We start from the raw sequence: 23,379 nt of genomic DNA, 5'->3' as shown, positions 1-23,379 counted from the left end.
ATGTGACAGTCCCCAGATCCCGTATCGGAGTTGATGAAGATGATCCTGCGGCTCATTGTATTCCTTGACACCTCTCACTTCTTTTTGAATCCTTTTTTTAATTTGAGTACAGGTCATAATTGAATTAATTGACTGCGCTCTCTCTCTTACACATTTTATTTCTTCCCTCAATCGCATCCCTATTCATACACTCCAAGATGGACCGCAGCTTGGACGAGATCATCGCTGAAGACACGGTAAGTCTCTAGCGAGCAATGAAACCACTAAACGTGCACCTAACTCAATCAATCTTAGCGGAACCCGGGTCGTCCCTCAGGCGGTGGTGGTGGTTCTCGTCGTCACAATAACTCCGGCCGTCGCCACGAGCGCGATGGCGTCAGAAAGGTACAGCCTGACTTGAAGCTGAAGCTTTGTTCCGGAAAGATATTTTCATGGCCATAAAACTAACATCTCGCTCGATACCTAGGTCCGCCCTCCTATTCCTCCTCTGCGAATTCTCTTCTTGCTCCGTGACAATCGTAGCCAGTCCTCTGGATCGTCGGAGACTTGCGAACGAACACGCCACGGCAAAGACATGAAAAAGAACTTTGCACGATACCTCATCTGACTTGGAGCTAACGCTAAGTCTATCGATAACAACAGCCATACACTTCAGACCGTGTCGATCTCAACCTGTGAGTATCCCTCGCTGCCTACTATGGTACGAATTATGCTGACAGCTCTGTTTCTAGCGACTGGGTGCACGACAAGTTTGACGACGATCGATGTATGTGAATTTCTCGCACTTTGCCGGGACCTCTCTAACATTTTGCTTTCCAGCCCGCCCATCCCGTGGAGGCCGCAGAGGCCGCGACGGACATGATTCCGATCGGTATGGAGCCTCCCATCAAGTTGCCTTCTCCCGATTATAGAGCTAATTAGATTACTAGCTCTAGCACACTAACGAAGGTTCGCGTCGATAACCTCCACTACGACATCACCGAAACCGATCTCGAGGTAAGTTTCATCAGCCCAACCACGCCAGTATACCCTAACAAGCCTCTTCGCTGAACAGGATCTCTTCGGCCGAATCGGACCTGTGTCTGAACTCACTGTCTCATACGACCGCGCTGGACGCTCTGAGGGAGTTGCTTACGTCACATACGCCCGCCTCAAGGATGCACACACCTCCATTCAGGAGTATGACGGAGCCAACGCCAAAGGCCAGCCCATCCGTCTTTCTCTCATCCCCGGCCGCCGTGAACGTAACCCCTTCGACTCCGCACAGCGCCCTAGATCCAGCCTTATTGACCGCGTCGAGCGCCCCCGCGACGACCGTAGCATGAGCCCCGAGGATAGCGCAGATGGCCGACGCCGCCGTGGTGGTGGCCGTGCTCATCGCAGCGACGTCACCAAGCCCGCTCCAGACAATATCGACCGTTACGTCCCTGGGCAACGCTCCAACCAGCGCTCTCCTAACCGCCGCGGCGGAGGCAGACGTGGTGGTGGACGCGATAACCGCTCCCAGCAAACTGATGGATCTAACCGCCGGTCCAACGCCCGTCCGCGCAAGACCCAGGAGGAGTTGGATCAGGAGATGGAGGATTACTGGGGTAGTGCGAACACCGGCGCTGAAGCGGCTGCACCTGCTCAGGACGCCCCTCAGCAGACTGCTCCGGCCCCCAGCGCACCTGCTGCCGACGATGATATCGATATGATTGAGTAAATACTTCGCTGTCACTCAAGCTATGCGAAACTCGTTTCTCTTTCGCTTTTCAGATCTTCTGGCCTCCGTGGCATTCTTCTTCGGTCCTTTCTATGATTTCAGATCACCTCGGCCTTTTTCTACTCTGCTCTCTTTCCATCGCTTAGGGTCTTCGGCACAAGGGCGGAAACTCTGTACTTTATTTACCTGAACCAACAAATTGCAACTCGGTCATATCACACATTCGGGTTCCCTGCTTCGGTTCTTTTTTTGCCCTTACTGGGCTCTTGATTTTGCTCTCGTTGCATTTCCACACGCCGGTGAAATGGGAGCTTATGATATAGTCTCATTTTGATTGCATTGTTCGGTGTCTTTCATGTCTTTCTTTGTCTAGTCGGTGGTATAAACAGATGCGCATCTGCCATATAGCCTGCATGCAAAGCAGGAGAGGATGCTTGCCCAGATGCAACCAATGGATGGTGGCAAGATACAAGTAGATAGAGCATAAACCCAATAAAAAGCCGCCAATTATAGAACAAGGACCGCAAATGAAATGGAAGATACCAGAGTCTTCCGTGATTTCTTCTGTACACTGTAACAATTAAGAGACTATCAAGTTCACCGCCACAACCCATAGGGTTCGCGGCACGCCTTCCACAACTTGATAGTACCGTCCTCACTACCAGTGCCATAGAGCTTGCCATCGGGCGAGAAGCTGACAGACCAGATAGGCCCATGGTGTCCCTTTTGAACCTCTGCGGAAGAAAGTTAGCCAACGCCAAAAGACACACCAGAAGTAGAAACATACCCAACTCCTCATCCGTGTTCAAGTCATAAACTCTCGCCCAGGTATCATTCGCACTGCCCGTAACCAGACGACCAGACTCGCTATTGACCGCAGCACTAGCAACATCATAGTCATAATCCACCTTCTTAAGCAACCGACCCGGCTGCACACCATCAAAGAGATAAACACTCTTCCCGGCAGCAACAGTCAAAATCCCTGCATCATTAGGTCTCGTCGCCAGACTATTCAACTCGCACGATCCAATCGGTCCATCAACGCCGTACTCAACGATCGGATGACGCGACCGCAGATCCCACCAGCGGATCTTCCGATCCTCTGCCGCCGTCGTGACAACATTGTAGTCTTGATTCCAGACAATAGACTTGATCGTGCCGGCGTGCACGCCCGCACCGATCTCATAGCTCGCCACATTCTCAGTGGCCGGGCTTGCGGAAGGGAGAGGCGGCGTTGACGCCGTGCTGGAGCTCCCGCCACGCGTTAGATCGAAGATCCGAAGCTTCTTCTCCGCACCGCCTGTCGCGAGAACTTGCGGGTTCGCTTGAATTGGGAATGCTACTGCGCGCACGATGTGTGCGTGCTGGAGCGTGTGCAGACATTCGCCTGTGTAGGTGTCCCAGACCTTGCTGTTTGGGTTTAGTATAATCTTCGCGCGAGATGGGGGGATATGCTTACGCTGAGAAATCGGCTGCTGCTGTTGCTGAGATGGCGGCGTCGGCTGAGAGTCTGGCTTGCCATACAGCGCCTTTGTGACCGAGGAATGTTCCAATCCTGGGCTTTGTGTTAGTGGGTGGATTCTGGGTTTGGTCTTATTTGCCGTACCAGTCTCCCGTGATGCCATCTCGGAGCATGGGGTTATTATCTTTAGTTGGTTAGTGAGTAGGTAAGTTGTGAGCACTGAGAAGCAGGTGCGTCTTACCTTTGCATGAGGAGATGAAGTAATATTGGTCGTCTTCGACGGTGGAAGAGAAGCTCAGATGCGTCACCGGACGAGAATGTCCGTGGCAAGTCAGAGGGACTACCTTGGGGATATCTGTTGGAGATTTGTCAGTAAATATACCAAAATAGGAGCTTTCATTCCATCTACACAGATCACTCACCGGCAGTCATTTCGTCAATGTTGAAGGAAGTTCCCGAGCTTTCAGTGGTTTTGTTGTTAGGTATTAAAGAGCCAATCAGATCAGCGAGGCGCTATGTGCTCAACCCAGAGTTCGCGACTTGGTATCAAGATACAAATCCAGGAACTAGACCGAGAGAAAGTTCAATATGTCTAAGGAAGGTGCATAAGAGATTCGTCAGGGTCGTCAAGTCATCAGATATGTGGGGTTCGAGGAGGAGCCGAGAACAAAGGATCGAAGAAAGTGGGACAAGTTTTTTTCTAACCAGACACCTTAAAAGGAGAGAAGGCCTCTGGAAATTCGAAACTCCTTCGGTGTGTAGATGGGATATTGAATTTCAATTTCAAACAATAACGGGCCCTGGAGCCGATCACCTATTAGGTAAGGCATGCGCTAGTCTGATTCGGGTATAATTGGAACACGTGAGGCTCATGGAGTTTTGTATTTTTTGACGATTGTTTGTAATTTCTTTTTCAAAAGACATTGATATGCATCTGAATCAACAGTTAATGAGATGTTACAAACAGCATTGGAAAAACATCATAGTGATGTATAGTGTAACACCTCGAATATGATCTCGACCTGCATATTCAAATTATTTAGGTTTTACATCTTAATTCTACAGTAAACGCCAATTGGCTGAACATTCTAGTATGTACATATTGTACTCTGTATTCCATATAGGTACTTTTAACACGAACTAGCTAGAGAGAGACCTGGAGAACTCCTACAGTTAATCACGTGGGTTGATGGTGCCAAGGTCTCCCCACTTTGTTTGGTTCCACTTTTCTTCTTCCTTTCCTCCAACCATCGTACATCGTGCATCAAGCCTTATATCCCCTGGCAGTCTGAGGTCCTTCCAAAGCAAATCATTACTTCTACTCCCCATTTGCCCGCATGTCGATATCTCTACATGGGTAATTGAATGGTGGTTTCGCAACAGGGTACACTAGACTATTCAATTGATGGAAATGAGAACAGCTCGATCGATTTTCTTACTCGATTTGATCTCATATATTGATTTCCAAGGGGGTTAAATAGCATACGTCTTGTCACCAAGCTTCATGCATTTTGTTGCAGAATTGCATACACATTGGAGCCAAGGACAGCCTGTGGTCGGTGATAATCTACTCTCGAGCTGAACACATCAATTCTTGCGAATGGTGCGGACCTGATGATCAAATAGTCTCCACTAGCGTAAATCGACGGGTTAACAGGGGATCTAGCCCAACGCATGCCTCGGCAGTTGTAAATGTTCCAACAGGCGTAAGAGATGACTCTCCGGGTTGGGAATTCGCTAGTATGGTAGATTAGTTACTTAATGGAAGCACCGAATGTGAAAATAAGTCCTTGTAGTAAATCAAAATATCCGTACCTTTGCATTTTGATAGATAAGCCCTCGTGTTCTAGCAGGTTCCCCAAATGGCGTTACCGCCCACGTGATATTATCATTGGTGCTTCGGCGGGGCGATCCCCCGGAACGACTAAAGGACAACAACATCCAGGGGAGCTTGATTGATCATTAATTCCGCGGTGATACCCTTGAACTATTTCTTCTTCGGATCCTTCTTCCTTCACTCTTTCGTCCCTCAAAGTTTTATGTATGCCTGACTTCAAGCTCTCCGCAACTTTGGAAGGCCACGGCGATGATGTAAGGCTCCTACCCGGCTTCTATCCAGATGCCATTGACCGCGCATCCAAACCACGCAGACTACTCACACTGTTTTGACACCGATCTAGGTTCGCGCTGTGGTCTTCCCAAATCCAAATGTCGTCCTTTCTGCTTCTCGTGATGCAACAGTTCGACTCTGGAAGCTCGTCTCCACTCCACCTCCCACATATGACTACACCATCGCTGCCCATGGCGGTGCCTTCATCAACAGCTTAGCCTACGTTCCCCCCACATCCGAGTTTCCAGAGGGTCTTGTCCTTTCGGCTGGTCAAGACGCAATAATTGAAGCCAGACAGCCTGGCAAGGGTGCGGAGGATAATGCGGATGCCATGCTTCTGGGTCACGGTCACAATGTCTGTGCTCTAGATGTGTCTCCTGATGGCAGATGGGTTGTCAGTGGCAGCTGGGATTCCACCGCCCGGCTATGGAGGGTCGGGAAATGGGAGTGTGAGGTCGTACTAGAGGGACACGAGGCAAGCGTCTGGGCCGTGCTGGCGTATGACGAGAACACAATCATCACAGGTATGCTGGCTTTATACGGCCCTAATAAGACTTACATGCTAATTCCATCCAGGCTGTGCTGATAAGATGATCCGAATGTTCAATACCTCGGGAAAACTACTTGGAAGCGTACAGAACTCAAACGACGTTGTCCGGGCCTTGTGCAAGCTTCCTGCATCGAACTCTACAGGAGCCCACTTTGCATCAGCTAGCAATGATGGAATCATTCGTCTATACACACTCCAAGGTCAACTGGTCGCCTCTCTGCATGGCCATGAAAGCTTCATCTACTCCCTTGCTGCGCTGCCATCTGGCGAGCTGGTAAGCTCCAGTGAAGATCGCACCGTGAAAATTTGGAACGGCACACAATGTGTACAGACAATCACCCATCCCGCAATCTCAGTTTGGAGTGTCGCAGCTTGCAGTGAGACCGGTGATATCGTCACCGGTGCTAGTGACCGCATTACTCGTGTTTTTAGTCGAAGCCCTGACCGTCATGCAGCCCCGGAGGCCATCCAACAGTTTGACCAGGCCGTTAAGGAGTCAGCTATTCCGGAGCAACAAGTTGGAAAGATTAATAAAGAAGAGCTACCTGGTCCGGAATTCCTCAAAGAAAAGTCCGGAACTAAGGAAGGTCAGGTTCAGATGATCCGAGAGCCTGGTGGTACTGTCAGCGCCCACACCTGGTCGTCAGCGACACAGGAATGGGTTGCTATTGGTATGGTAGTCGACTCGGCTGGTAGCAGTGGTCGAAAGACCGAATACCATGGTCAGGATTATGACTACGTTTTCGATGTTGACATAGAGGATGGCAAACCTCCGCTGAAACTACCATACAATGCCTCACAGAATCCATATGAGGCCGCGACTAAGTTTATTGGAGACAACGAACTCCCTATGACTTATTTGGATCAGGTTGCCAACTTTATCACTCAGAATACTCAAGGTGCCACCATTGGGCAAGCTGAGGAACCCGCAGGTGCTGATCCCTGGGGCTCAGACCGACGTTACCGTCCAGGAGACGCCGCGGCGCCTACTGGAGAGCCTCAGCCACCTGCTCCCGAGCCACGCCCCAAGGTGCTCCCTCAGAAGATCTATCTCTCCATCCGCACAGCAAACCTCAAAGTTATCACGAAGAAGCTTCAAGAATTAAACGCACAGCTTGTGTCCGACGGAGCAAAGGACGTGGCTTTGAGCCCCTCAGAGGTGGAAACGGTTGTCGCCTTGTGCGGTCAGCTCGAATCCTCCCAACAGCTTAAAGTTTCACCCGAGGTGGAGTCTGGAGTGCCATTGATTCTCAAGATCGCCACAACGTGGCCTGCTGCCAAACGACTCCCTGGCCTAGATATTCTCCGTCTACTGGCGGCAGCCGCGCCATTTACAGCATCCGCCGAGTATAAAGATGAAAACGTCGTGTCGGGTGTGATATCCAGCGGTGTTTTTGAATCTCCTCTTAGCGTCAACAACGCAATGCTCGCAATGCGGACATTTGCTAATCTATTCGAGACGGCCGACGGACGCGACCTAGCCATAAGCTCATTTGATCAGATCCTGGCAGGAGTAAAGTCTGCTTTGGCCAGCAGTGGAGAGTCACCGAACCGCAACCTTACAATCGCCATCACGACGTTGTACATCAATTTCGCAGTTTATCTTACCTCCGAAGGCAGGAACCAATCTCCAGAGTCCGCGGAGCGAGGTCTGGTCCTCCTAGAGGAACTGACTCGCATCATCGCTGGAGAGAAGGACTCAGAGGCGGTTTACCGAGCGCTCGTCGCGCTTGGCACTCTGGTGACAGCGCTCGGGGAAGAGGTTAAGAGTGCTGCCAAGGAGGTCTACGAGGTCGATGGGGTTCTCACGAGAGCTTCTGCCTCCGGTCCTGGAAAGGAGCCTCGTATCAAGGGTATTATTGCCGAGATACGGGAGGCTCTCTAAGAGTGCGTGCTATTTTTTTATTCGGTATGCGTACATCAAAGACGCATTACTTTTTAACGACGACAACGCGATTCCCATACAAAGGTTATTCATGACTTCTCTTCCACTTCGTACTAGATAACTCGTAAATGTGCTCTCAGTTTTGAGTCAAGTAGCATTGTAAGCCACCATCCATCTATTCCCTTACAATCTTCCCTCCGCATCAACCCCAATCTCCAAAACCTGATCCACACCCTGATACTTGGGCAAATCAAGCCCATACTTATCCGCAATTTTCTTCGTCAAGAACCTACCGCCAATAAAATGCCTGCCCCGGTAAAACGCCACGCACGGTTTCGGTGCAGTCAAGCTGATCAGCGCATGCGGCATGAATTTCGCACCGTGGCCTTCCTTTGGCGGTCCACTCTGGATATCCCATGAACTGGGCGCATCGACACTCAGCACCTTGACATTGGAAGATTCAATTTGAGAGACGATTTCGCCAAAGGGATCGCGCAAAGGTCCACCGAATGAGAAGCCGAAGATTGCGTCAACGAGGAAGTCTGTTGTCTTAAGTCCTTGTTGGAAGTCGTCTATGAAGGGAACTGAGAGGTTTTCGAGTTGGATTTTGAGGCGCTAGATTCGGTTAGATTTGCTTCTTGCTCCTAGAGCGCTTTTGGTACTCGGTGCTACGTACTTGGTAGAGCTCGTTTTTGCCTTGTTTTGGGTAGTACACCGATGTTGTGTAGCCAAAGTGTGCGAGGTGTCGAGCGGCTACGAGGCCATCTCCGCCTGGGATTTGTCAGGTTGCTGTTGCTCACAACGGAAATATTGGGGTTCCTTCTCACCATTATTGCCTGGCCCACAGACAACTAAGATATTCTTGCCTGCACTCGGGGGATGGATTTTCCATACTGATTGCCCATTGCATCAGTATGGCGTGAATGCATGTTCAAGATCAATGGAGCTCACCAGCTTGCGAGACAGAAAGGCCTGCTAGCTCCATCAACTGGTCTAGAGACCAGCCGCCGGTTTCCATGAGGTCCTTGTCAAGTGATGCGGCATCTTTGGCTGAGATTGCCTGTGACGGCTGTTAGTTGTATGTTTTTGGAGCTAATACCAGACAACTATACCTTCAACGACATTATTGCTGGTTTACTATAGCGACGAATAGTTTGAGTCAGAGGAAAACGTGTGACGGTAGAGCGAATCATGCAAGTATGTTAATCTCGGAGTTGATCTCTGTTTAATTGAGTATATTGGCAAAATTGTGTTAATCAAAGTGACAGGTAGCTCCGGAAGTAGATCTACTGAGGGTCCTCACACCATTACATCACACCTGCGCTAGTCCATAAATGGCTGTATCGGATCAATAATTATTCCGCTAGAACTTTTGCGGAGGTCAGTTGGGATCATCGGAAGAACAGTCTTGCGTCTTCAATCGAAAAAAGCATTACACATCTGCCAAAATGGTTCTCCGGATTCGACTCGCACGCTTCGGCAACAAGCACAACCCCTTCTTTAACATCGTCGTTGCGCAAGCCCGGTATGTGGTCTCTCCCCATTAAATGGATATCACCGATACACCTAGCCTCCAACGCCAAACACCGACGTTGCCAGGCTAGGGAGTGCTTTAATCCATTGTGCACTGTATCTTCAAGAAGAATTGAAATTGACCTTATATCTCCAGCTCCGCTCGCGGCGCTAAGCCCCTCGAAGTTATCGGCACCTACAACCCCATCCCCAAACGTCCCACAAACTTGTACGATGAGAATACCGAAGCCCGCCCATATAAGGAGATTGCCCTGGACCGGTCACGCGCAAAGTACTGGCTCGGTGTTGGTGCGCAGCCTAGTGATCCCGTCTGGAAGCTGATGAGCATGGTAAGGCGAACCCTTGTTTTCTATATCCAGAATTTGATAATCAGAGGGAGATGAGCGGCTATTGTCGGGTCTGCATTTTCAGCAGATCATATAGCCCGGGGATTACGTTGTTGTTATGCGGACTGCTTTTGCTAACTGTTGAATCTCTAGGCTGGCCTTGTTGCGCCCAAACCTACTACCTTTGACAAAGCTTGATTCTGCTTGCCTGACTCCTTGACTCTTCGAGGCTTTGTAGCTGTCATTCCTGACCTCTATATGACTTTCCAAGGTTCTGCGCTCCGACATTCTTTGTGTACTCGGCTGGACAACATCTTCGAACCATGGAAAAGTTGAGTCATACACCATCAATGACGGAGTCGAAAGTCGCGCTTTGTTTCTTTTGTTTTCTGATGGCATTTTTGGCGTTATTGAGTTGCCTGGGAATCTCTGTATATTATGTGGCAGCCTGGCCTTGACTCTACGCGGTTGATGAGCCGTATGAATATCTACTTTTCTAAAACACATGTTTATGTAGGCACATGCTCCCGAGGTAGCATATATATGGCATACATATGTATGCATTAGCCCATAAATGCTTAGAGTCATGAGGTATACAGCTAAAGTAAATCTTAAAAAACCGATCGTATTCTCGAAACATTTGACGCGCCTATGACCAGTTCAGGCACACGTTCTGAAGAAGTGTTAATAAAGCCCCCTAAAGTAGGTGGCTTCTCTCCACGGCCCAACCAAATGAATGTTCGCCCCCCTCGATAAGCCCGGGAAAGTCCAAGTCATTTCCCCGTAGTAGCCAATCCCATGTGTTACCGGGGTTGAACTCGTGGCAATTGGTCAGTGACCCTGGAGGATCGCCAGTTTTTGACTTTGAAAATTCCGTGGACGTGTGTGATGACCTTTTGTGATTTACCAAATGGGTTAGATGTAACTAGGAAAACAGAAATATCATACAAATATCAAAAGCCGTTGGTTCTTACGATCTGGACCGGCAGTTGTAAACATCAAGGTTTATCCAATAAAACTGTAAAGAAGTATTGTATTTGATACCTTAAGATTACAGTTGTACAATTAAACGTTGGAAAACATTTGAAATGTGTTTCATAGAGCCCCAATCTCGTGCAGAGCCGGGGTACGGCAAGCCGCATAGGCTACACTTGCATGGCCGGTGCTTTTCTAGAAGAGACAGGTTCATTGATCCACTCGTCGATCTTAAGGGGGAAAAAAAAAGAAAAAAAAGGACATTCCACACGGGGCACGCACTTGGTAACTGTCTGCATGCGGTCAGGTTCCAGGGCCAACATGTAAGATTGTGTAAAATTATGTAAAATTATGACCATGTACTGTCATATACCTTTAAGTACATTCTTTAATACGAGGATCTACATATAACCCCATGTACACCCACTGTCACATACCTGTTCCCCATTGAGTCGCGTCGTGAAGGGCAGATCCATGGATCTGGCACTTGTGGACTGGCACTCGACCGTTCCGGACTCTTTTCTTCCCCCCCTCCCCTGCACTCTCCTTCTCCCCTCCTTTCAAACCCTTTTTCCCTTTTGCATCTAACCATTCTTGTCATCCATCTTTATCTCAATCGTTTTCAAAGCGCTCTTAGTCCAACTTGTCGCAAATCCGATGAGACACCATCCGGAACTCGACTTTCGATCGAATCGCTAATCGCCCCCATTCGCCTTCATATCTATTGCGCGTCTGGTCTATCTCTTGTCGCATTACCAATCACTGCGCCATACCTCGAATTTTCACATCCCGCGACTCCTTTTTTTCCCTACCTGGACTATCTTCCCCTGTGTGATCGCGAACCCCCTCGAAAGGCGAAAAAAAAAATTCAAAAAAATTCAAATCTTGTGGAGGGATGAGCGGCAGCTCTAGCCAGTCCACTCGTACGAGTCCCGGGTCTTTTGGAACTACACAACTCACAGAGTCCGTGTCATCTGGTTCGCCCCCACAGCAGTCACTCCCTTCTTCGCAGGCGCCTTTGACGGCTCAGCATGCGATGTCGACCGACGTGTATAGTCCGAATGCGTCGCAAGCGCCATCATCTATGAACCCTTCTTTCTCATACCCTTTCTCCCCTATCGGTACAACAGCTTCATTCGATAACAACATGCGCTTGGATAACGATCGCAACCTCCAGGGCCTGAATGGCCTTAATCGCGGAAACGGAGGCGCGATTCTCATGCGCAAACTTCCACGAAACACTAGTCGCGAGGCCTTGCGCAGCATGCTTCTTTTCGCCAAAGACTTCGTTGATGCGGACTTTGTGACCCTAGATTTGCCCGAGGATGATGGGTTCTTGACCGCGATCGCGAGATTCATAACTTTGCCAGCCGCCGAAGAGGCCAGATCCCTTCTCGATGGCAAGCCAAACTCGAAAAATGATGCCAACATGGTCGTCGAGATGTACCCCGGTCCGATCGGAGCGAATCTGTCGAACACGCGCCGTAACACCATCGATCATACCGCGAGTCGTGCGTTAATGGGTGCCTCGAACGGTCCCCTTGCGCGTCAATCCTCACGCTTCAACGGCACTTTCCAGAGCTTAGAGAGGCTCTCCAACCCCAACCAGCCTATCGGTGAAGGACTTCCTCCGACCTCCGAATCTGGCTCGCGTATGCACAGCCTTTTCTCCCCACAATCTCCGATCGGAAATGGCATTGATAACCTCCCACGCATAACCGGGAAGTCTATGATTGATGAAGACCCGGATGAAGAGACCGGCGAGCTGCTCAAGGATCCGGTGGGCTATGCAGAGAATGGCCATACTACCAACGTTTCCACCGGGCGCCGGGCGACCAACCCCCAAATCCCGACCAACCGTTTTGCCAATATGTCTCTGTCGACCAACATGTCGCCACCTTTGCAGAACTACCCTGGAGGTGGCGCACAACGCATGGGCGGTGGAACATCCACATCTGCGTACCCGAGCCAAGGCCATGGTTTCCCATATAGCGCTCAGCATACACCACGCCACAGCCTCCCTGCTGCGAACCCGAATGACTTGAATCCTCCTTGCAACACTCTGTACGTGGGTAACTTGCCACCGGACACTTCTGAGGAGGAACTCAAAGCCCTTTTCTCCAAACAACGCGGGTACAAGCGACTGTGTTTCCGAAACAAGCAGAACGGACCCATGTGCTTTGTGGAATTCGACGAGGTCGCCATGGCCAGCAAAGCGCTCAATGAGCTGTACGGCTACAAGTTATCGAACAGTGTCAAGACTGGCATCCGTCTCAGCTTCTCAAAGAATCCCTTAGGTGTGCGCTCTGGTCAGCCTGGCAGCATGAACTCGGCAAACGCGGTCTCTGGACAGGGCGCGGTTCCTGGAGGCAGCAGCTTAAGTGGAATGCACAACAACATGTTCTCGGCTGTCAACGGTCCACCTCCTGGACTAGCAGCACCTCCTGGTCTTGGTATGCCCATGCCTGCGCCGCCGATGCGCAATGGTAACTCTATGCACACCCCCGTCAATCCGCATTCTGGTGTGATGGGCAATGCCTCATACAACCCCAACTCGGGCCTGGGAATCCGAAACGGAGCTAATTCAATGATGATGTCGCCGCCGCCCCCTTCTAATACCAGCGGCAACAACAACACGGCACAGAACCTGAACGGCTATAATTCCTTTTACCCTGACTACATGATGGGTCGTTAAGCCCATTCAAGCGTTATATTAAGATAATGCCCGGCATGTTTGAACGAACTGGGATATCTGGCGCATTTGGGGATCTTCATTTCGTGAGCTAGATCAGCATTCGGCGGCTGCATAACTCTCGGGAGTACTGTTTCGGATTTGCTTTTCTGTTTTTTTCCCCCCTCCTTTTTTCTGCCAGTTCTTTTATTGGCTTTTCGTCTTTCTGTTGCATGGGAACCTGGGCGCTCTTACATTCCTTTTTTTTTTGTTATCTCTTTTCATTGGGAGGATTGCATTTCAGGTCATTGCCAAACTTGTATTCTTATTTGGTCGGTGCGAGGCGCTTGAGAGCGTGTTTGTTTCTGCCATCGCGTTTCGTTCACACCTTCATACCCTCATGTTTTTTTGCTTTTATCTTTGTTTATCTCGCTCGTTTACCCCTGACTCAATAGGCAATGCACACTAATGCGTGTTTGCTGTCTGCCCTAACGAGGATCTATACGAGCTCTTATTTACTTTATTCTGACGTGATTCCCCCCTGTTTTGTTACATCTATCCCCTGGATCTTTCTCGATGCATCGTCTGCGTGGATCGGAAAGGATTTTGCTGATTTACTTGCTTTCTCTATTGCAATGCGTGTTTATTTCTATGCAAGTACGAAAAGAAGCGTCCTATGTGGCTTTCTTTAGCTTCTAATATCTCTCTACTCAATGGCATGAGCTATGGAATGACATGACATCGGCTCACGTCGACCGCATATTGTCCCAGGTGTTCGCGTTTGTTTTATTTCTCCTGCCATATGCCTCTCATCTCGGCGGAGACGAAGACGTCCAGTCCATGCATTTTGCTTGAAAGCTCTTCTTCCATCTTGCTTGCATTGCCACTCGTTTTGCTTTGGGTCTGGCTTGCTGCTTTTCCAGGAGAAGAATGAAGAAACGAGGCGTGTCTATTATTCTTATTCTTTCTCTTACCCCCTCTTGCTGGGGGTATGATACCGATACATTTGCTTCAATCTGTACTTGATACAATGAACTGGTTCCAGTTACACTGGAGAACGAACCCATCTAATTCATTTATAATAATATCAAGGTCTAGTACAGAGATAATCATGGGATTCTTTTTTCACATTCTTTTAGTCGCCTCTCTTCCTTTATGTAGTGGGATCTCTCAAACGGATCCTTTGGGGCTTGTATTGTGAGAGTAGATGTACTCAGAATCATTTAAAGCTATTATTATATTCTAAGTGTCGATATAGGGAATGTGAGGAAGATGTTTACTCGGCTGTATACAAGTGGATATGGGTCACGTGATGCCACTACCGAGAAGTTTCTTCCCCTGCAGACACCTACACCTCCCGCTCCAACCCGACAAACTCCCATCCTTCAATTATTGCTGCAAAAGGGTCAATGGCAGCTGGATCTCCTTGATTCTTAATATCCAGCCAACTTCATTCAGTTTATCATTAAATTCTTCCTCTTATTCCCCTCTCATATCCTCCCAAGATGCCACCCCGGATACAAAGCCGGACTGTGTCCAACACCCTTCTTCCCTACCTTACAGCTCCCTCTTCCTCATCCTCACTTTCTTCCATTCCTTCATTATCCTCTACATCATCACAATGCCTTTCGCGTCAGTTCTCTGCCACGGCAGCATCACAAGGACAGACCAAGCTCCGTCGGCAGATGTTCGAATGGCTTAACAACGAAGGAGCCGTTTTCAAACACCACATTCCTGGAGAACCCAACTACATTACCCGCTTAAAAGGCGATGGCGGCGGCGAGAAGTCGCGTCCGTTCCCCGATAACCGACATTTCGTCAGCGAGCCGATTCTCAGTGAGGAGCTACGGAATGAAGTCTATCACCGCGTCGTTGAACAGAAGAAGAGTGTCCGTGTTGTCAGCGTGGACCTTGGAATCGATATGAAGCGTATTGCTGCTGTCGTGAGATTGGTGGAATTGGAGAAGAGGCAGCGCACACAGGTAAGAATCGTCTTTCCTTTCTACTTTTTTTTCCCTCGTTTCCGGACTTTGCTTCGACCCTCCACGCATATGATGAGTCACAAAAAATCGATTAGTCTTGAAGACACCCACATGGTTATACCCATTTTTGAACTGAATTGTGTTACCTTTACATTTTGGATTCCTATCAAGTTTTTTGGTCGCGTGACATAAACTGACGAATCTCGAATCAGGGTAAACCCCTAGCACTACCATATGCCCGGGCCATCCACGAGATGGTCCCCACCACACCCCTCGCCGAGCCAGGCGAACGTCAAACATACCACGAACCCATCAACGACCTCCCCGCCCACCCCCTGACAGGCTCTCAAATCTTCTACCCAGTCCCCGAATCCCGCTCATTCAACCGTGTTGAGGCCGGTCGCGTCTTCTCCGGCGCCCCAGCAATGGAGCACTCCGAGGCCGCTGAAATCTCCCACCCCTCCGACCTCTCCGAAAAGATCCTCGAGGATCCCAACTCCATCGGCTGGGTCGGCAAGGGCGACAATGCCCGCCAGATCCTGCAGCCTGCCGATGTGCGCATTCCTCACCCTCACCTGGTTGCCCTGGAGCGGGACCGCCTCGCGCACCCCAACGAGTATCGGGCTGTTGCGGACCTGCAATCTAAGAGACTCGAGCGCCAGGACGCAATCGAGCAAGCACGTCGTGAGCGCATGCAGGCTCACCGTGAGAAGAAGGTGACCTTGGTCTCCCCGGAGGACTCGCGCTTCGACTACCGTATCAAGGATACTATCTACACCAAGGAGACCACTGGTGCTGATGGCCGTGGTTCAAAGGCTGCTGGTCGTCGTTACGGTGTGCCTCACCGCGACCGCACACGCGGCGAAGTCAAGATTCCTACCCGTGTGGAGGCTTGATTTTGAGATAGTCCTCAGGGCTGTTTTCTTTTTTTGTGTTTTTCAGCAACTTGGCTACGGCCTTTGTAATTTTACTTGTATGCTACTCATCCATGGATGTATGAAGGAGGTTGATTATGTACCTATATACCGGATAATTTGATCCATTTTACCCTTAAATCTGCTTTGTATTTTGATCTTGCATAGCCTGGTGATCGACATGATTTGAACTATCCCGGTCCCCGGGGCATAGCCCCAGAACCTCTGCTTGCCCGATGGATGATCTTGTCAACTTTAGACCCCAAACTTGGGACTTGTTACGAATAGAGACTTGTCCTTCCTAATATAAGACACTATAAACGCGAACATTCAACCATCCCCAAGAATAGGCGACTCTATCTTGAAACCTCCAAGTTCTAATGGCCACGCTCGATTGGATAGTGTATTCTTGGGGATATCTCAAGTATACAGTTGACTGCTTAAGGGAAGATCGTAGAATAGATCTTATACTATAAACAAGTAGTAGTGAATGTGTAAATCAAGTACTCAAGTCTCTATAGCCTATTCTTCAATTCTATAGCAAGGTTAGTTTAAAGTATCAATCTTGATATTAATGCCGATATAGAGTAATCGTATATGCCATTCATATTCCCAAATCAACTACTTCGATAAACACCACATCTCGTTCCCCAAGTCCAGCAAGCCCTAACAAAAGAACGAGGACATAATAACCTCCAGACACCAAAATCACAATACACAGCACCTCCCAAGAAAAAAACAAACAGCAAGATATTCCCAATTCCCCTTCCATTCCTATTCGGTTTCGATTCTCCCGTCAGGGATTAATTAGAGTCAACATTCAATGACCTCCCCCAACAGACCGACACCGTCGTCTCTTCGTCCCAACCCATCCGGAAATCGCATCGGATTCAGACTCATCTTCCTTTTGGAAAATAGACCCAATTGAAGCAAGGGCACTCTGCAGCCATGAGATAGTAGTGTAAGGTGGATGTGATGACATGGTCAAGCTGAGTGCGGGGGTGCGGGGTTTGGGGTTTGGGGTTTGACGGGAGATGATAGTAGTAGGTGATAGTAGTATGTCTTGAGTGTTACTGTTGAGGGAATATAAGATAAAGTATTTGAGGGATATAAACGTTCGAAGGCTGGTATTTAGTTCGGAGACAAATACGAACATCACATGGAAAAGACAAAGAGATCTAGATCACCTGCATAGTTTGCGTGAGGGCTCCAAATTCCGGATTTCATCAATGACTCGACATTTCTCGGAAAGCTTCTTTTGTTGTACAGAGGGACTCTGGATGTAGCGATGTGCAGATCCTACTTCTGGTATGTTGCTTTCTGGTGTTTGGCTTTGAACTTAGGGCTTGCGAATATTGTGAATATGACCAACTTAGTTAGTAGTTATTGGGTGAGTTCTTTGTTGGGGATGTTGTATTACCATGGATGCGAGAGAACTAAAGGAATAATTTATACAATGCAGGCTGAAGACAGTTTGGCTGAAATATTTTCTTTGTTCCGGTGCTTCGGAGAATGCATGCGCAGGGATAGGTGGGAGCTATAAATCTTATAACCTCAAAAAGGCTCGAGGACTGAGCAACTACTTTGGATACAATCAATGTACCTACACGAATCATGGGCCCTTAGAGAATTAGTGAAATAAGTACAAGGCCGGAGGATACACCAAAACCCCCGGCAAAACAAAGAAAGGTATACACTGAAAGATAGAGACATAGGGACATCTCCTTCGTGTATATGAGGATGTCCATCGCATGGGAGTCGTATGCAAGAGTAGACAAAAGAAACCAGCCAGGGCGGGAACAGTTCGCAGGCAGATATGTATGCAGCCCAAAATAACAAAATATATCCATGCAGCCAAATGAAGATCCACGAGGAAAACCATGCACTGAGTCTGAGAGCCTCGGAGGAAAAGTGCATGCTACCATGACAAGAAAATGAAAGGATGAGATGGAAGAGAAAAGATTGCTATACGGGGTATTCGATAGGAGAGATACAAAGTCGAATCAAAGAGGTTGGGAAAAGATTGTGTGTAGGGAGCAAGACATGGTAACCAATCCAAAGCAAAAATCATTTTTCATCCGGTGCGGTCGTCGCGTCACTAGTTGGCGCGACGTCGCCCGGCGTTGGCAAATGCGGACTCAAGGGTGAATCTATGGTGTCGGGACTGCCGCTGCCCCATGAATCTTCCCGGAGAATTTGCGCGTCTGGCAGGTGTCGCTTGGGCTCGAGGTGATCAGACTTACTAGCGACACGGGAGGTCGAAGGCGATGGAGGGTCAACCTTTGGTGGTTCTTTGCGGTAGCCACCTTGCATCGGACTGGCTGTTGTATCAACGCCTGGCGAGGGGGGGCGTGAGGCGGGGCGAGGAGAGTCTAGGAAACCGCGCCATTTGCGCCAACCTTCAAAGTCAATCAGGGCTTGCATGCAGCCCCATTCTGTCACTTTCTGCTCAAGCCAGGGGAATCCGACAGGCTATTCGAGAAATATTAGCATACTATTTCAGAAAAGATAAGTCCCAATAGGAAGCTTGACATACCTTGGTCAGGAAATCGTTGCAGCCAGCAGCCAATGCCTCATGTCTGTCACTTTGCAGACTGCTAGCTGTCAACGCGACGATAATGACCGGACTACGGAACAGCGAGAGATCTGATAAAGTGTCCTCTTCACTGACCGTACGGTGAAGGCCGGGTCTTCTATCTGCGGCAGACGTATTGGACGCGCTGAAACGTCCAGAGGCTGTCTTCGGGAAGACACCAATGCCATTTAAGCGCTCCAGGCGACGAATCTCCTTGGTGGCTTCCAGACCGTTCATCACGGGGAGCTGGATGTCCATCAAAACCAAATGGAATCCGCCTTGTCGCCATTTCCGCACTGCCTCTTCGCCGTTCATTGCACATTTCCAACGAACTTTCAATCTTTTCATGAAAGCCTCCAAAAGCTTCTGGTTAATGATGTTGTCTTCCACAATGAGGACATTGATTGGCGGAACAGTGCCGTCAATTAAGCCGCCAAACATAGCGCCAGGAGAAGTGGCCGCTTTTGATTTTCGGACCACGCGTGGTGATGCAGCTGCCGGGGGAGTGTGTGATTTCACCTGCGGAGATTCCACCGGCGGTGCTGCCGCCGGGGGTGTCGGCATTGCGGGGGCGGCAGCCGGGACAGGTTGGGAATGAGGGGTGGCGCCAGTTTCTATGGATGTTAGTGGCCATTTTGAGAAAAGCAAATATGTCCGGAAATGTACCTGTTATAGCGGGAGCTTTGGTATGGAGAATTGTGGGAGAATTTGTTTTGTGTCGTGTCAACGGAGGCCGCTGCTGATGCCGTGCCCTACGACTTCCTGGGGATGGCAGCAAAGGAGCAACACCGGTGTTGAGAATGGAAATTGACGGCGCACTAGCCGATGCTGATGGAGCTCCCGAATGTGCAGACGGTGTACCTGCGGTCGCATTGACCGGCGGCATGAGAGGGAAATAATCGCCATGCTCGCCAGGCTCCGAGTGGTGATGCTGGTAGATCGAATGACGTGGGGATGGCTTTGGGGTCCGGCGCGACGGCGCATCGATCACCAATGCTTCCTCAATTTTTTGTCCTCCAGGGTAGTATGTATCGAGTATAGACGCCACGACTTCCTCTGGGCTCAAGAGGCGCTCGGGGTGACTTGATCGATTCGTACCCTCTCGTGGTGAAATCCTTATAACAATATCGGGCGAGTCAAAGCTTCTCCCTAATGAGTTTCCGTATTTCATGATCACCTGGTCGCGTAGCTCATCTACCACCGCATCCTCTCTGCACGGCACCAAGGTGGCCGAGCCACCGGGCCGTTTGACCCAAATCCTACGTGTGACCATCTCGTGAGGAACGAGAGGTGTGAAACCACTGCCTTGGTCTGAAGAGAAAAGATTCGCCTCCAATAGGCCACTAATCAAGTGTTGATGCGATGGTGGGAGAAGAGATTGACGACGGATCGCAAGGCTCGGGCGCTTGCTCGAGGGAGGAAAGTAGGAAGTAGAAGGTCGGCGATCATTCGTAGGCCGTTCGACGACAGTATCCAGGGTGGGAGTCAATTGAGTCTCGATTGGTGTTTGAGCTTTCAAGTGGGACTGGAAGGAGGTGCTATCGGAATGCTGAGGAGTCGCGAACGGAGGGGTTTCGAGGGGAGACGGAGGGTCCGAGATAGGAGTCGGCAGAGAAGAATTGTATGGTTCAGTTGACGGGGTACAATTGCGAGTCCGTATGTGTTCGGCAGACACGGAACCTAATTCCTTTCCTGAAGACAGGGGTTCCCGAGAGATCTCCTCTGTGTTATACGGAGATTTGGAGTCAGGGCTCGGGGGTTTGGGGTGGGAACTCGGGTCGGCATCCGCTTTTGGTGATAATCGTCCAAGCAATTTTGCCTTAAGACGTGATATCCTTTCTGTCATCGTGAGCCTTCATGCCCATTCTGAGAAACAGATTCTCTTTTTCTGTCTCTTGAAGGTTGATCTGATGAAGAGGAATATGTTTAGTTTCAAAAAGGAGAGGTCAGAAGTTCAAAGAAGTCAAGAGGGGAAAAGGTGTGACACCTTTGGGCAGTCAAGTTAAGTCACGTTAGTTGCTGATCTCCCGACTAATAAAAAAGCTATGGCCTTTTATGGCTAATGTTGGAAGGTTTTGGGGTAAAAGAAACATATCTATTATTAGAATGGTAAATTGGATCTGTTTTGTTGAAATGTACAGTACAGATAATGTACGAAGCATGTATGGGATAAGGAAATACTATTTATGGACTTTATACCCCTATAGATACATAAAGAGCAGAACACAATGGAATAGAATAGACTCGACAACAGTGAGAAGGACTCTATAATAGGAGTGCGAGTACAAGACTCGGCCGATTTACAATATAAGGGATACGTATAGAGTCCCTCTGGCCTGGGCCTAGATCGGAATATATTCTCGACATTTTGGTCTATCGTGCACATGGTTATTGTATTTCCAATCATTACGAGATTAGGAATATTAGCCATATTCCTCCAAGCTCGTCAGATCTGCAAATTGCCTCTCCCTAATGCGCTAAGCATGCATAGTCTAGCTATCCAAGCTGTCGTGTTTATGCTAGTCGCGGTGGCATGGATATGGAGTCTTCCATTCGAATTTGATGAGATAATTGGGCACTGGAACTGGACCGCCGTTAAGTACGTGGTATGTGTTCGTCGGATGGGTTATCGTGGAAGCCTTTATCTTTGCCCTAGGCCAGACAGCGCTCCTAGTAATAGCTCTGCGCCGCCCACCTGCAGCTATTGCCATACAAGAGGGCGAGACAGAGCCGCTTTTGGGGTGATAAGGGATAAGGAGTGGACGTAGAGTCTTTTGCTTGTATTTACATGAGAGTCTCAATCAACTAATGTAAATTTCACCTCATTGCTAACTGGCACCACAACCGTAGGTCTACCGTCGTTGTCTTTAGGATCTTTAACCTTGGCCACAAGCCACCCAGGCACCCAAACGACGGTCTCTTCATGGTCTTTCAAATTGCCCCAATTCCACCAATCAAGCGTAGCTCCTTTGAATAGATACTGGAATCTATCACCTGGAGCTACATCCTTTGGAAACTCACTCACTTCGCGGGTGAACGACCAGGATTTCCCAGGTTTCAGGGTCCGGAAGTCATTGTTATCATTGCGCCCAACATTGAGTGGGGTACTTTCTGTGATATTAAAACCCCTCTGGTGCGTCCTCCATTCATAAGGAGTCCATCGATCATTTACTTCCCTATACAGCCTGTACCCCTCGTGATGATCATCGGGTTGTTTGCTTTGAGGTATATCCTTACATTCTGTCTTTGTCAGAATATTTCACAAACGGTAGCAGCTGTTGATCCATAGCTTCTTCCATGAGGATATGCTACTAGCTATAGGATGTTCGGCGTTGGAAATGTCAGTCGTAAATTACCACTAGAGTATGTAGCTCGCCACAAGCGAGCCCCCCTTTTTTCGTATCGGGATGTATACCAAATTGACGGACGGATATCGTAAAAAGCAGACGTACGAGGCCTTGCCGGTTCATCGATCGCCGACAGTTAAAATATTGGTCTTCCATACGCTTCAACCACCCTAAAGCTATATGTTGCGACCATTCGCATGATTGAACACAGGCCATTTTCCTCAGAAGATCATGCGATAGCGGATGGGTGGTCTCAACACTGTTCTCTTAGTAGGAAAGGGGGATATATTGGGCTAAAACACAACATATATATAAGAGCTTTATGCCTGTGCATACGGCTTTATTTAAAGAACCTCGTGATAATTAGCAAAGTGGCTAGTGAAGACACCTTCATATTGATGAAGAATTTGAACTGGATAACACGATTCAACATATACCTAGATAGCCACTAGCCTAACACACCCACCACAGCTTAGCCCAAGGCAGGGCCGATGGTTCTTAGAGTCACCGGGATATTCTCCAGAGCTGCATCTACCATTGCACTCCATAGTAAGACATACCATCCATCTTGATCTGTCCGCTGGGCGTAGAAGTTGACCTTATCCTGGTTACACACAACATATTTGCCATATAAGGTCCACACGTCGGTTTGTGGTGCCCACACGTTTGTGTTATTACTTGCTTGATTCGTGGTAAAAACGACTGGACAAGCCATTGAGCCAGTGTCACTTAATCCCAGCAGATTGGTAGTATCATCCAGGGTGGTCGTGTTATCGGAATGAGCAGCCCAAGTGTTTAGGTCGTCGCCAAATGTCACTGTAGTCAAATTAGATATCAGTTATCCCTCATAATCGTTCAAGGTCTACAAGAAAATGTGAACTTATTGGTTGCGTTTGATAGCGCCATATCACCGATCTGGGCTTGACCTAATAAATTAAATAGGATTAATGGTGCTCATATACGGGTGAGAGATGTTTACCATCTGCATAAAAGATGGGTAGTCCGTCAGTGTTGTGGCCATATGCATATAAACTCCACGAACCATCATCCTGTCGCTTCTCCATTGGATGTGCCGAACTAACCGCAAAGATCGCAAGAATCACGAAGATAATCGAAGTCATGTTTTGAAGCTGATGCCAAGAAGGTCCAGGTATACTGCTATCAAAAGAGTTCCATCGGGGTGCTTTTGAACCCATCTTTCATATATCTACATTCTAGAGAGCTTCCTTCTCATTTCATCGGAAGGCAAACTGGGACGAACCCAGAGCTTGCTTCGTAAGCTGAGCCATATACGAAACTCGTGCGACAGAAGCTCCCATTTGGATGGTTTAGGAACCCTTGCTA

The 23,379-nt window shown here is 48.9% G+C and overlaps 9 protein-coding genes across 9 annotated transcripts; 5 read left to right on the top strand and 4 right to left on the bottom strand.

Moving 5' to 3' along the window:
* Positions 1–197: 197 nt before the first annotated feature.
* PGRI_059090 (putative RNA binding protein) lies at positions 198–1,705 on the top strand (the record flags this gene model as incomplete). The annotated part of the gene is made up of 7 exons (XM_040793622.1): positions 198–236; positions 295–384; positions 643–674; positions 732–766; positions 820–871; positions 930–996; positions 1,055–1,705. 7 exons carry the CDS (start codon positions 198–200, stop codon positions 1,703–1,705), a joined length of 966 nt encoding a protein of 321 aa, XP_040648477.1.
* A 597-nt stretch (positions 1,706–2,302) lies between these two features.
* On the bottom strand, positions 2,303–3,599 carry PGRI_059080 (WD40 repeat domain-containing protein; the record flags this gene model as incomplete). Its single annotated transcript, XM_040793621.1, has 6 exons — positions 2,303–2,439; positions 2,493–3,115; positions 3,165–3,260; positions 3,312–3,351; positions 3,409–3,522; positions 3,590–3,599. The coding sequence occupies 6 exons, from the start codon at positions 3,597–3,599 to the stop codon at positions 2,303–2,305; spliced, it is 1,020 nt and encodes a 339-aa protein (XP_040648476.1).
* Positions 3,600–5,210: 1,611 nt separating this feature from the next.
* On the top strand, positions 5,211–7,712 carry PGRI_059070 (WD repeat PLAP family protein; the record flags this gene model as incomplete). The annotated part of the gene is made up of 4 exons (XM_040793620.1): positions 5,211–5,258; positions 5,348–5,801; positions 5,854–6,101; positions 6,159–7,712. The coding sequence occupies 4 exons, from the start codon at positions 5,211–5,213 to the stop codon at positions 7,710–7,712; spliced, it is 2,304 nt and encodes a 767-aa protein (XP_040648475.1).
* Positions 7,713–7,895: 183 nt separating this feature from the next.
* PGRI_059060 (NADHX epimerase) lies at positions 7,896–8,836 on the bottom strand (the record flags this gene model as incomplete). Its single annotated transcript, XM_040793619.1, has 4 exons — positions 7,896–8,327; positions 8,389–8,483; positions 8,664–8,772; positions 8,825–8,836. 4 exons carry the CDS (start codon positions 8,834–8,836, stop codon positions 7,896–7,898), a joined length of 648 nt encoding a protein of 215 aa, XP_040648474.1.
* Positions 8,837–9,160: 324 nt separating this feature from the next.
* PGRI_059050 (mitochondrial 37S ribosomal protein bS16m) lies at positions 9,161–9,769 on the top strand (the record flags this gene model as incomplete). Its single annotated transcript, XM_040793618.1, has 3 exons — positions 9,161–9,237; positions 9,382–9,574; positions 9,725–9,769. 3 exons carry the CDS (start codon positions 9,161–9,163, stop codon positions 9,767–9,769), a joined length of 315 nt encoding a protein of 104 aa, XP_040648473.1.
* Positions 9,770–11,441: 1,672 nt separating this feature from the next.
* Positions 11,442–13,241, top strand: PGRI_059040 (Nucleotide-binding, alpha-beta plait; the record flags this gene model as incomplete). Its single annotated transcript, XM_040793617.1, has 1 exon — positions 11,442–13,241. The coding sequence occupies one exon, from the start codon at positions 11,442–11,444 to the stop codon at positions 13,239–13,241; it is 1,800 nt and encodes a 599-aa protein (XP_040648472.1).
* A 1,481-nt stretch (positions 13,242–14,722) lies between these two features.
* Positions 14,723–16,095, top strand: PGRI_059030 (mitochondrial 37S ribosomal protein mS45; the record flags this gene model as incomplete). The annotated part of the gene is made up of 2 exons (XM_040793616.1): positions 14,723–15,199; positions 15,412–16,095. 2 exons carry the CDS (start codon positions 14,723–14,725, stop codon positions 16,093–16,095), a joined length of 1,161 nt encoding a protein of 386 aa, XP_040648471.1.
* Positions 16,096–18,180: 2,085 nt separating this feature from the next.
* PGRI_059020 (response regulator) lies at positions 18,181–20,534 on the bottom strand (the record flags this gene model as incomplete). The annotated part of the gene is made up of 3 exons (XM_040793615.1): positions 18,181–18,585; positions 18,650–19,302; positions 19,355–20,534. The coding sequence occupies 3 exons, from the start codon at positions 20,532–20,534 to the stop codon at positions 18,181–18,183; spliced, it is 2,238 nt and encodes a 745-aa protein (XP_040648470.1).
* A 1,973-nt stretch (positions 20,535–22,507) lies between these two features.
* Positions 22,508–23,156, bottom strand: PGRI_059010 (uncharacterized protein; the record flags this gene model as incomplete). Its single annotated transcript, XM_040793614.1, has 2 exons — positions 22,508–22,851; positions 23,078–23,156. The coding sequence occupies 2 exons, from the start codon at positions 23,154–23,156 to the stop codon at positions 22,508–22,510; spliced, it is 423 nt and encodes a 140-aa protein (XP_040648469.1).
* Between the last annotated feature and the right edge of the window lie 223 nt (positions 23,157–23,379).

Source organism: Penicillium griseofulvum (assembly GCF_001561935.1).
Source record: "Penicillium griseofulvum strain PG3 chromosome Unknown contig_95, whole genome shotgun sequence".
Classification (NCBI taxonomy): Eukaryota; Fungi; Ascomycota; class Eurotiomycetes; order Eurotiales; family Aspergillaceae; genus Penicillium; species Penicillium griseofulvum.
This window is presented reverse-complemented; position numbering and strand designations above follow the sequence as displayed.